The following is a 12,765-nucleotide window of genomic DNA, read 5'->3' as shown; positions in this document are numbered from 1 at the left end:
GCTTATTTACTTCACGTTTTGCTGGTATTATAACTGCTTTGAAAAACTCTTAGTAAATCCCAGCTTTGAAAAACTTCATGTACAACCAAATTTCAAAACAAATTAAATCAAAGGTTTCCATATTCTTCACCAAGCACTACATTGTGAAACTCCCCTCCTCCAGGACACCTAAAAATTTCTTCATACATGTTTCATTTTTGCAAAACAACCTGAAAGTGGATGACTTGCATCCACCTATATAATTTTAGGAATTTTTAATAGTCATTTAGTATACAGAACTTGAGTATTGGTGAAAAAAGAGGCATGCTGTCAACATGCATAGTAGCAATGTGAAATGGCTAGCTTCGCTTGTTGTCCAGCGTTTGTCAAGCAATCAGCACTGTCTTCTGATGCGGTATAAATTGTTGTTCTTGTGAATCTGTCCTGTTGAGTGCAAGACAAAAAACTTTGACAGCATGTCTCTTTTTTCAGCAATACTTCAGAGATCTCCTTTCCCTCTAGCAATATTTCAAGTCAGAAAGGTCAATCATAGCCTTTTTTCATTCTCACGTTTTATAAAGTGTACATTATTCCACAAGGAACAATTGTCTACATAACATTCAATGAGTGTGCTATCTAGAATATGTTTCATCTACAAAATCTCATTTGAAACGTTTGACAAATAGAATCTCATATCCACTACCCCCAAAAGCCAGCGTTTCAGCAGCCATAATACTTTTAACAGCCCCTTTTATTTTCTTAGTTTCTCAAGCCAAAGGACAACATTTTATTCTGTGCAGAATCTAATACTTGTGGCAGTGGGCCCACCCACTGGTTGGAGCTTTGAGTGAAGACAGGTGAAGTGGGCTCACCAGAGCCAGTCAGGGAGGTCTCAGGAAGGGGGGCAGGTGGTTGTATTCACCCTTGAGTGACTCTTGCCAAAGGTGTGCCTCTGTGTTAGGCATGGGCTGCCCAAGTGGCAGGGGCCTCACCCCATCAGGCCACACCCATGTGTTGTCCCCTGCCCAATGGTGACCCTTACATGGCCTTTAAATGGCCACTTAAGGGCCTCAGTTTGCTACCAGATGGGAACACCATCTTGACCCTACCCACTCTAGGCTTCATCTTTCTGCCTGATTTATATGAGCCATCCATCTCCCAGCCCACCTCTAGGAAAAAGCATTAAATTCTGCTTTATGAAACCAGCTGCACTAGAGTATCCATCAGGAAGATTAGCATGTGAAGGATCACTAAAAATGACTAACTTCATGTTCTTTGGCTCACCTAAGGCTGGGAACTTAAGTATGCATTTCTCCAGATTTTATTATTCTTAATGTTTTATTTGCCCTTAAAACATTCTCTACTTTAGGGTGTTTCATTAGTACTTAACTCCAACACATCAAGACAAGTGCCTGGTCTTGTCTGAGTGCACAGCCAGCTCAACTAACCAACCAAACTTCACAATTGCTCTGTTTCTTCTTTAGATATAATATCATCTCTGCAACGACCTAGTATGAATAACCAGGATGATTTAAAAGTTATTTCAGACCTACTCCACTTAATATCTAAACCAAGATATTTAAAAGCCCCAAAAGCTTGACTCTCAATTTTAGATTTTACTCTAATCTTATCAATAACACATTTTTCAAATTCTGTACTGCTACAGCACAAGAAATCACCAACATGCATCATGGAGATGCCTGAAGTTTCCCTTTATGATACCAATAAAGTATTGCAGGATTTGCTTCTAATTGATCACAACCCATTTTCACAAAACAAATCTCGCCATACCCTGGAAGCATCATTCAGGGCATGCACACATTTGTTTAGTTTCCATTGTTCCCCTGCTTCATTTGCTGCCTCTTCAGCTGGTTTCTGAAATGCTTCTCTCTGAAAAGTATTGCCCTGCAGAAATGTGGCTTTTATGTCAATTGACCTACAGACCCATGAATATGTGGCTGAAAGAGCTAAAGCGATTTTTATCATTGTTGGGGTATCTAGTACTGTACAGTTAAAGATGTGCACGACTACCGCATTCATCATAAGACTAAACCTCCTTGTAACAGTATAATTTGTTCAGATTCATCATTATCTTCTTCCTTTTCTTCAGAATCGTCATGTGTCATTTTGGTGACCCTGCCTCTTTGCTTTGGGCAATTTTGTGGCCTTTGTTAGAGACAACTATCAGTACTACGTTATTTTAATTTAACTTAAAAAGCACAGTGAAGACTAAAGCTTGAAACAGGAAAGAACTGCAGGACAACTGATTTTTCCTATTAACCAGAAATATGAACTGGAACAAGAAAATTTTCCAGAAGGTCCCCTGAAGTTTTTGAGATGACATATTGCATGCTATGAGCATTTCTCGACAATTTCAACAATAGCAGACAGAAAGCCTTCCATTTGATACATTTTTATTCAAACCTCCCACTGGGAACATTACTTTGACTGCCACTGTGATGACTTTAGTCTCTGCCTCAATTTGAAGCATTCCTACAGTGTGGGTGATCATTTAAAATGGAGCAGTTGAGACTGTGAGGTTAAATTGTGAAGTGAATCTATTCAGTAGTTTTAAAGAAACTGCAGTTTTGATAGTGTCCCAGAAGTGTGCTTTCCTACTTTCTTAATATGCACAAACATATACAGGAAATCTTACAATAAGATGCCAGATGAAGTGAAGCATGATATTTAATTACAATACTTAATGTTTATTATTTTTTTCTAAACTATGCTTCCCTAATATGTTGAACAGTTTCTACACACATTTTAGACAAATTGTAATGACTCTATGGAGCAGACAGGTTTCAACAACAAACAGATAAATTTTATTACAGAGAGCTTTTCAGGTGCTACATGCTCGACCAGGACCCGCGTCAGGAAGCCCCGCGCCCCTGATTGCCTGCGCTTAGGGCTCATTGATCAGAGCCTCCCAGAACATCACGTGACCCATGATGGACAGCAGGAGAGGTTATACGTTCAATTACTACATTTCCTTCCCCCTTTGGTTTTATGCAATTTCTATTTACAGGGAAACATTTGAATATCCAACAACATATACATATATATAACCTCTGGAGATTAAAGATCAAGTCTCTGAGGTGCTCTCCTTATATGGCTAGAGCAGCGTAGCTCTATCACTTGAGGTTCCTAAACAGATTCGACAGGATCTGAAACTGCAGTACAAGACATGTCATTAGAAAGTGGCAGTTCTGGGTTTGGAAACTCTACAGAGACATCCGGCATGTCTATTCTAGGTCAATCTCTCACCTCAGGAGTTGACAGTTCACTGTTAACTAAGTGGAATAGTTGGTTGTTGGAATGTCTCTCTAGCATGAATGTGATCTATGTGCTTATGAACAATTCCACCTTCCACTTGTACTTGGAAAGATAATGGACCAGTTTCTGAGACGATGGTTCCAGGAACCCAACAAGGTCCACTTCCGAAATTTTGCATGAATAACGTGTCACCTACGCTGTGCGAGCTTTACTGTGTATATCGTGGCTCAATTTTTATTACACTGATTCCACTATACCTTCCCCTCTAAATCTAGAAACACCATGCTTAACCGTGTATGTAGGCAGCGTTTCTTCAATAATTCTGTTGGTGTTGAACCCGTAATCGAATGTGGTGTTGTACAATAACTGAGAAGAAAGTGGGAAAGTCGCGATTGTAGCGCACCTTCTGATAACCTTTTCATAACAGACTTGAAAGTTTGTACAGCTCTCTTGACTAAACCATTCGATGAGGAATGGTAAGGGGCTGTTTTAATATGTCTGATTCCATTCAGATTTATGAATTTCTGAAAATCTGTGCTGTTAAAAGCTGCACCATTATCGGAAACGATGATTTCAGGTAGGCTATGTATGCTAAAACTGTGATGCAACTTCCCGATAGCTGCACTCGATGTTGGCAATTCAACTTTGTAAATATCCATCCATTTAGCAGAGTTACAAGCAACAAAAACTTGGTACCTAAGAATTGTCCTACATAATCGATATGTAGCCTAACCCGGGGTCAGCCAGGCCACACCACGGATGCAGGGGAGCTGAAACAGGCAACTTCTGTTGTTGCTGACAATGGAAATGGTGCTTGACCATTCTTTCAATTTCACTGGCAATGCCTGACCACCAGACATAGCTTCACGCAAGCATTTGTCTAGATATGTCTAGATGCACACTGTGAAACTCTGTCAAGAGTGGTTCTCGACCTTGTGATGGGATGACAACTCTTGATCCCCACAACTTAATTTTTTGTTTCTGACATGGAATGGTCTCAAATCTTCAAATACAGGCAAATTTGATCATTCTTGCAAAACAAAAGGACAATATTGAATCTCTGTTCGCCCAATTTCTAATTTGCTTCGCGCACACAGCTGAATAATCCAAGAAATTCAGTAATAGCACAATTTCTCATGGAACAGGAGCATGTACAATGCTATCTATTATTGGGAGATGACTGAGTGCAAACACATTTGCAATGTATAAACCAGGACAGTACATGAAAGTATACTCATATGCAGATAATATCAGAGCCCAATGTTGTATTCTTGCCGATACTTTTGGCGGAACAGCTTTACCTTCACTGAATAAACCCATTAATGGCTTGTCGTCCACGTAGGTACTGGTGGAATTTCTTCACTCTGAATACCACCGATATACCTTCCTTTTCTAGCTGGGAATAACCCTTCTTGGCTGTGGAAAGAGTTCTCAAGACATAGCTAATGGGCCTTTCTGATCCATTTTCAATTCTATGTGATAACATGGCTCCTACACCATAAGGAGAGGCATCGCATGTGAATGCCAACTCTTTCGATGGGTTGTAGTGTACCAGTAAACATGACGAATGCAGCAATTTCTTTGCTTTCACAAAGGCTTCTTCCTGTTGTGAATTCCATGACCTTGGGAAAATCCCAAGATATTCTATTTAAGTATAGCAATGGAAAAAGGATAACCAGGGAAAGAGTAGGGCCCATGAGGGACCAAGGGGGCAATCTATGGGTGGAGCCAGAGGACATCACTAAAGTGTTGAATGAATACTTCACATCCGACTTCACCCAAGCGAATGAGGATGAAGGTATCGAACTTGGGGAGAGAGACTGCAAGGTTCTTAAGCAAATTGATATAGGGAGTGACAAGGTATTGGAGGTGCTGGCAGGCTTAAAAGTGGACAAATCTCTAGGTCCAGATGATTTGTGTCCCAGACTGCTGAGGGAGGCAAAGGAGATCGCAGGGGCTCTGGCCTAAATTTTTAATTCCTCTCTGGCCATGGGGGAGATGTCAGAGGATTGGAGAATAGCTAACGTGGTTCCGCTATTTAAGAAGGGTTGTAGAGATAAGCCAGGGAACTATAGGCCAGTGAGTCTCACGTCAGTGGTAGGGAAACTATTGGAGAAAATTCTGAAGGAGAGAATCTATCTCCATTTGGAGAAGCAAGGTTTGATCAGGGATAGTCAGCATGGTTTTGTCAAAGAGAGGTCATGCCTAACAAATTTGATTAAATTTTTTGAGGAGGTGACCAGGTGTGTAGATGAGGGCAGTTCAGTTGATGTGGTTTACATGGATTTCAGCAAAGCCTTTGACAAGGTCCCACATGGGAAACTTTTAAAATAGGCAAATGCACATGGGATACAGGGTAATTTGATGAGATGGATTCAAAATTGGCTTAGTTGTAGGAGACAGAGGGTGATGACAGAAGGATGCTTTAGTGACTGGAAGCCCATGTCCAGTGGCATACCACAGGGATCTGTGCTGGGTCTGCTATTATTTGTCATTTATATAAACGACATAGATGACTATGTGGAGGTTAGGATTAGTAAGCTTGCGGATGACACAAAGATTGGCTGGGTGGTTAACAGTGAGGTTGAGTGTCTTGGGCTACAGGAAGATATAGACGGGATGGTCAAATGGGCAGATAAGTGGCAGATGGAATTTAACCTTGAAAAGTGTGAGCTGATACACTTTGGAAGGAGTAATTTGACAAGGAAGCATTCAATGAATGGCATGACACTAGGAAGTTCTGAGGAACAAAGGGACCTTGGCGTGTGTGTCCATAGATCTCTGAAGGCGGAGGGGCATGTTAGTGGGGTGGTGAAAAAGGCATATGGGACTCTTGCCTTTATCAATCGAGGCATAGATTACAAAAGTAGGGAGATCATGTTGGACTTGTATAGAACCTTGGTGAGGGCCACAGCTGGAGTATTGTGTGCAGTTCTGTTCACCACATTATAGGAAGGATGTGATTGCACTGGAGGGGATGCAGAGGAGATTCACCAGGATATTGCCTGGGATGAAAGATTTAAGTTATGAAAAGAGGTTGGATAGACTTGGGTTGTTTTCGTTGGAGCAGAGAAGACTGAGGGGCGACCTGATCGATGTGTACAAGATTATGAGGGACATGGACAGGGTGGATAGGGAGCAGCTGTTTTCCCTTAGTTAAACGGTCAATCACAAGGGGACATAAGTTCAAGGTGAGGGGCAGGAGGTATAGGGGGGAATGTGAGGAAAAACCTTTTTACTCAGAGAATGGTGACTGTCTGGAATGCACTGCCTGGGAGGGTAGTGGAGGCGGGTTGCCTCACATCCTTTAAAAAGTACCTGGATGAGCACTTGGCATGCCATAACATTCAAGGCCATGGGCCAAGTACTGGTAAATGGGATTAGGTAGGTAGGTCAGGTGTTTCTCACGTGTTGCTGCAGACTCGATGGGCCGAAGGGCCTCTTCTATGAGATTCTGTGACTCTGTGAATAGTCCTGTTACTGAGTTCTCACTAGTAAAAAGTGGGGAGAAAAAAGGCAGAAAAGTAAACATGTAAAAATATTAAAGAGCTGAAATGATGCTGGGACAGAATAGAAAACCATGGAAGTGGAGAAAGATTGGAAAAACCAAAGCTGGAATTTTTGCTGCGACATGTTTGTCAAAAATTTTGTTTTGGGCTGTAGCTTAACTTGATTTTGAGTTTGTCAAAAGAACATTACACAGATATTCCTTGAATTGGTACTGAAATAGCTAAAGATGAAATTGAAACTGGTCTAGTATACCTTTTAACAGTTCTATCAATGCATTCAATAATGGGCATCTTCATCAACAGTAGAATACAAGTTAAAGGAAATTGCATTTGAATTCTACAGGACTCTCAATGGACTGCACATTGAGTAATATGTCCAGTCCTGGTTGTTGGAACACAAGGGAGACATTCAAATACTGGAGGCAGTGCAATTAAGAGATAAAAGCCTGATCTTTAGGGTCAACAATCTGAGTTTTGAGGAAAGGCTGGAAAAACTTTGAATTTTCAATCAGGAAAAGAAGCATATGAGAAATGTTAGAGAGTGGGAAAGGTAAATGTTACTCAAATAGTGAAAGTAAGATAAGGGAATACAAGTTGAAACTAGTAAACTCTAAATTTAGGGCTATAATTAGTAAATTCGGTTTCCGACGCTGATCAATCTGTGCAATAACCTCTAGATAAGCGTGGAAAATATTGCAGTTTCTGAAATGGTAAAACTGGAGCTTTCTTTAGAAATGTGTTGTAATATTTAGAGTTTTAAGTGGCACTTCTGGCACAAAATGTTCGCCAAACACCCAGCGCAATGACATAAATCAAGACAAAATGCAATTATAAAAAAAGTCTCCTCTTTCTGCTTAAATTTATAAAAACATCAGGTTTGCCAAACACCTCTTTTTAATACAAATGCAAATTACTGCTGAAGCTGGAAACTGAAATGCAAGCAGAAAATGCTGGAAATACTCGGCAAATCAGGCAGCATCTGTGGAGAGCTTTAAGAAGGGTCATCATCAACCTGAATCATTAACTCCTCTCTCCACAGATGCTGCCTGACCTGCTGAGCGTTTCTGTTTTTATACCTGTTTGTAAAGACCTTAACATTCGAAGAATATTTGGTGGAGAGAATCTTTCATCAAAAAGACACAACCTAAGAAATCAGAAATAAAACAGGATACTTCCAGTTGTCATGAATCACAACCCTGAAGTAGAACTCAAAAATGTCCTTCCTTCTGAGTGTGGGCAAATGAAAATTATCTGCAATCTGGGAGGAATTGCAGACTGGAAACCTATTGAAAATAATTAAGAAAATCAAAGCACAAAGAACCCTGAGCACAGCTGTAGAATTGAATATTCTTTTCATGCTCTGCTTGAGAATTTACAAAATAAGAGCCTACATTCTGCATATCCTAGAAGTTAAGTACTTGTTGGCCTATTTATGAAGATCTATGTGTATTTTGCTTAGTGTGTACCTCTGTGATATCATTACATGAACATGCAAATGCCACAACTTAGATGAGCTGCTGAAACAAGTCATTTGTAGCAGTTCCTGATGGATCACATGCTACGTTATGTTTAGTGGCAGCAGTTTTAGCTTATCATTACTTTATACTTTACTGCCAATATTCATTAATCTCTGTTCTTCTTGCAGTGTTTAAAAATATCATTTGGAAAGTCTACAAATTGCCCACAGCTAATGGTAGGTGGCTGTGTGTACGGGAACAAATGGCTGAAAGTACACTGTCGTTCCTCATCCCCAAGCAAATGATCGCACTCTTCATCCAGGAAGATATGAAAAGGTACAGTGCAACAGTCTGGTTGTGATTTTACTTGATTTGCACTGGAACAAAAATGCACCTGTATCACAATTTGCAAAGTAAATATATTTTATTGCAAAGTAAAAATCCTATCCTCCCTCCCAACAAGTCCACCCCAACCTCAACATTTTCTGTGGTATGTTAGTAATTTGACCTAGGTAGTCACAAGTTCACGTAGACCTGCTAATGATATTGAGTGGTAAACTTGATATAAGTTATGTAAATTTAGAAGCTTTAATGTCACTGAATGATCATTTGTAAACGTCACAATCTGTGCTCCGCTCCAATGTTTAGTCCGAGGTTTCCTAGTGCCTTTAGCTGGTAGGAAGTAATCATCTGTTACTCTTTTTATTTCTTTCCCCGAGAAGAATTCCAGTTAATAGTTAAAATAGCATTTTTTAATTAACACCATTTGACTTTTGAAAAAGCAAACAGATTGGTCTATCAAGTATATCACAGTAGTTTTTCAGGGTGTTTCAGTACAGGTGATAATTACCATAGTATTCAAAGTACCGAGACCAACTAAGGAGGCACATTGGTTGTTGGTGAGATGATCTGTGGCACCCAGTCTAACCAATGATAAGAACATTTGCATATTGGAACAATTGGAATACCTGCCAACTCTAGGTGGTGTAATTATTTTTGATCCAGAGCCAGAATGGTAAGCAGCACTTAAAATTTTAGCCTTTCATGAATACATTCACAGTATTTTAGCAGGACCTTTGGGAATGTGGATCATGTAGTGGGATTATAAATCACTGGCGCATTTCAGGATTTTTAAACTAATTTTCCCACAAAAGGGATTTTGAGAATAAGACTTAAGTATTAGCTTTCTTTTATTCATGTGGAGCAGCTTGGCTTGTACTTTATGTCATTACAAGATAATTTGTACTGATTGAATTTAATCATAATTGTTGATCTGTTAGTTCATTCTGTGAAATCGAGCAGCTAATGATTCCTATCAAGCTTCACTGCACAAATGCTTGATTAGTTATTTAAAGAGATTGAAGAAGAACACACGTGAAAGGCACAGTATCAGATCGCAAGATATATGCATAATTCATTGACAGTGGTTGTAGATCATGGTAAATTAATCATGCAGATTATGGTAAATATATGGATGTTATCTGGTAAAGACCATGGGAGGCTGCAGCAATGTTTGAGTGAGCATGTGGGAGCACACAACACTCTGTTCAGAGGAACCTTGAGTACCATTGTTACTTTTAATGTTTGTGCCAGTGTAGGGCTAATGTTGCTCCTTGGTAGAGATTTGGTTCAAGGAATCAGCAAAATTCATGTATGACCATTTTAGTGAGATTTCCCTCCTCACATATTGTTTCCTCAGTGAAGTCATATTTTCTTTTTAAATAAGATAAAAGCAAAATACTGTGAATGCTGGAAATCTGAAACAAAAACAAAATGCTGGAAAAACTCAGCAGGTCCAACAGCACCTGTGAAGAGAGAAACAGAGCTAACGTTTCGAGTCCGTATGACTGTGAAGAAGAGTCACACGGACTCGAAATGTTAACTCAGCTTCTGCTGTTAGACCTGCTGAGTTTTTCCAGCATTTTCTGTTTTTGTTTTAGCTTTTTCAATACTTGCGGAAGTGGTCAATCTTATTGTTGTTCTTCCCAGTGCCCCAGATTTACTTGCTCCAGTTCTACAGCTCAATCTCCTCCAGTCTATCCAGTAAAGTGATTCTTGCTGATGCATTTATTAATGCTCCGTAACTAACCTCTGTAACTTACGTTTGTTTTCCCTGTGTCCATTTGTGTGCACATTTAGCCTCAGGTCAGAAGCTGCAGCCAATCACTTCCATTTCCATTTTATTATTTTTCTTCCTCTTTTACTTCTTTTCGGTCTGCCTTTCCTAGACTCTGTTGTTCTTCCTCCTTTAATTTCTCCCCTCATTAATGCTCAACCTGCCCAAGTCCCTACCCCAACCCTCAGTACTCTTCGACCTTCCTACTCTCCTGTTGCTGTCCTCGACTTGATTTCCCATTGGATAAGTCTACAGCTTCCCTCAGTACGTCTCTTGGCATTCTCCATAGGGTTCATTGAGGCACTCATTGCTGACTCCTCACAAGTAGCAACCCCAACTGTCCCTTCTGACTCTCTCACTGATATTCCTGCCGATGATTGCGCAATGTTCATTATCATTCGCAACTTCTCAGAAACTGAAGCAGTCTGTTTCCATAAGCAGCAGACCAAGGCAACATTCAGGCTTGGACTGATAAGTGGCAAGTAACATTTGTGTCACACAAGTACCAGGCCATGACCATTTTCAACAAGAGAGAATCTAACAAGACATTACCGATGCTGAATCCCCCACTTTCCGGGCTTTACCATTTAGGAGAAACTGAGCTGGACCGGCCACATAAATGCTGTGGCTAAAGGAGCATGTCTGAGGCTGGGAATTCCGCGGCAAGCAACTCACCTGCTAACATCCGAAAACCTTTACACCAAGTTACCAGGAGTGTGATGGAATACTCTCCACTTGCCTGGATGATTGCGGCTCCATCAACACTCAAGAAGCTCAAAACCGCCCAGGACAAAGCAGCCAGTTTGAATGACATCCCATCCACCAACTTAAACTTAAACTCCTGCCACCAATGCATACTGATAGCAGTAGGTGCTATCTACAAGATGAATTGCAGCAACTTAACCAAGGCTTCTTTGGCAGCAGCTTCCAACCCCACGACCTCTAGAAAGACAAGGGCAGCAGATTCATGGGGTTATCACCTACAAGTTTCCTTCCAAGCCACACAGCATCCTGGCTTGGAAATATATCACCGTTCCTTCATTGTCGCTGGATCAAAATCCTGGAACTCCCTACCTAACAGCACTGTAGGTGTACCTGCACCACATGGACTGCAGCGGTTCAAGAAGGCAGCTCACCATCACTGTCTCAAGTGCAATTAGGGATGAGCTACAAATGCTGGCCTAGCCAAAGACACCCACATCCCATGAAAGAATAAAGCAAAAATATTCTTACTAAACTAATGACTACCCAACTTTCTTTCTTGGCTCACAAGTTAGCTGACATTGTTAACCTTCTCTCTCCTCATGTTCTGCTCCGCTTTCCTTTAAATCACTCCTCTCCTGAAAAAAAATCCTTATTCCCCCCCCTTTGCAAATTACCAACCCATCTCCAACCTCTTTTTTTCTTTCCAAAATCATTGAACATGTGACCTCCCAAGTTCATGTCCATCTTTCCCAGAACTCCATGTCTGATTTCCTCCAATCAGATTTCCAGCTCCGTCACAGTACCAAAATGACTCTTAATAAATTCACAAATGACATCCTATGTTATTGTGACAAAGGTAAACTATATCTCTATGTCCATCCTGACCTGTCTGCAGCCTTTGAGACAGTTGATCAAGCTCTTCCAACACCTCTCCACCATCATCCAATTGAGTGGAACTGCACTTGCCTGGTTCCATTCTTATTTAACTAATTGCAACCACAGAATTACCACCAATGACTTCTCTCCTCATTCCCACACAGTTATCTCTGATGTTCCCCAAGGATCTGGCCTTGCACCCCTCCTATTTCTCACCTACATGCTACCCCTCAATGAGATCATCCAAAAACAACCTCAGTTTCCACAGTTGATAACACCCAACTCTACCCCACCACCATCTCTGTTGACCCCTTCACTGTATCTAAATTGTCAGAGATTTTTATGCTTATTCAACATAAAGTACTGGATGAGTAATAATTTCCTCCAATTACATATTGGGAATACAGAAACTATTGTCTTCAGCCCTGCTGCAAACTCCACTCGCTCACCACTGATTCCATTCCTCTTCCTGGAATCTTTGAGGCTGAACCAGAGTGTTTACAGCCTCAGGATGTATTTAACCCCCAACATGAGCTTCCACCCACACCTTCGCACCATCACTTAGGTGCCTATTTCGATCTTTGTAACATCGCCCAACTTTGCCTCGATTGAGCTCTTCTGCTGCTGAAACCCTCATCCATGGCTTTGTTACCTCAAGACTTACTATTCTAATGCACTGCTGGCTGGCCTCCCTAATTCTACCCTCCATAAATTTGAAGTCATCCAAAACTTTGCCCATATTCTTACTAGCACCGAATGCCATTCACTCATCACCCCTATGCTCACTGACCTATAGTGACCTACACAATGCCTCAATGTTAAAATTTTAATCCTCATTTCAAGTCCC

General features: G+C 40.8%; 1 protein-coding gene across 3 annotated transcripts in view; it reads left to right on the top strand.

Annotated features, from left to right (window-relative positions):
- The window catches only part of inpp4b (inositol polyphosphate-4-phosphatase type II B), a 900,896-nt gene that overhangs the window by 671,336 nt on the left and 216,795 nt on the right, over positions 1-12,765 (top strand). For all 3 annotated transcript variants that reach the window (XM_041213287.1, XM_041213212.1, XM_041213146.1), the window contains one exon: positions 8,410-8,557. In XM_041213287.1, coding sequence (XP_041069221.1) covers positions 8,410-8,557 — 148 coding nt within the window. The remainder of the gene's footprint in view (positions 1-8,409; positions 8,558-12,765) is intronic.

This window comes from Carcharodon carcharias, chromosome 1 (genome assembly GCF_017639515.1).
Source record: "Carcharodon carcharias isolate sCarCar2 chromosome 1, sCarCar2.pri, whole genome shotgun sequence".
Classification (NCBI taxonomy): Eukaryota; Metazoa; Chordata; class Chondrichthyes; order Lamniformes; family Lamnidae; genus Carcharodon; species Carcharodon carcharias.
This window is presented reverse-complemented; position numbering and strand designations above follow the sequence as displayed.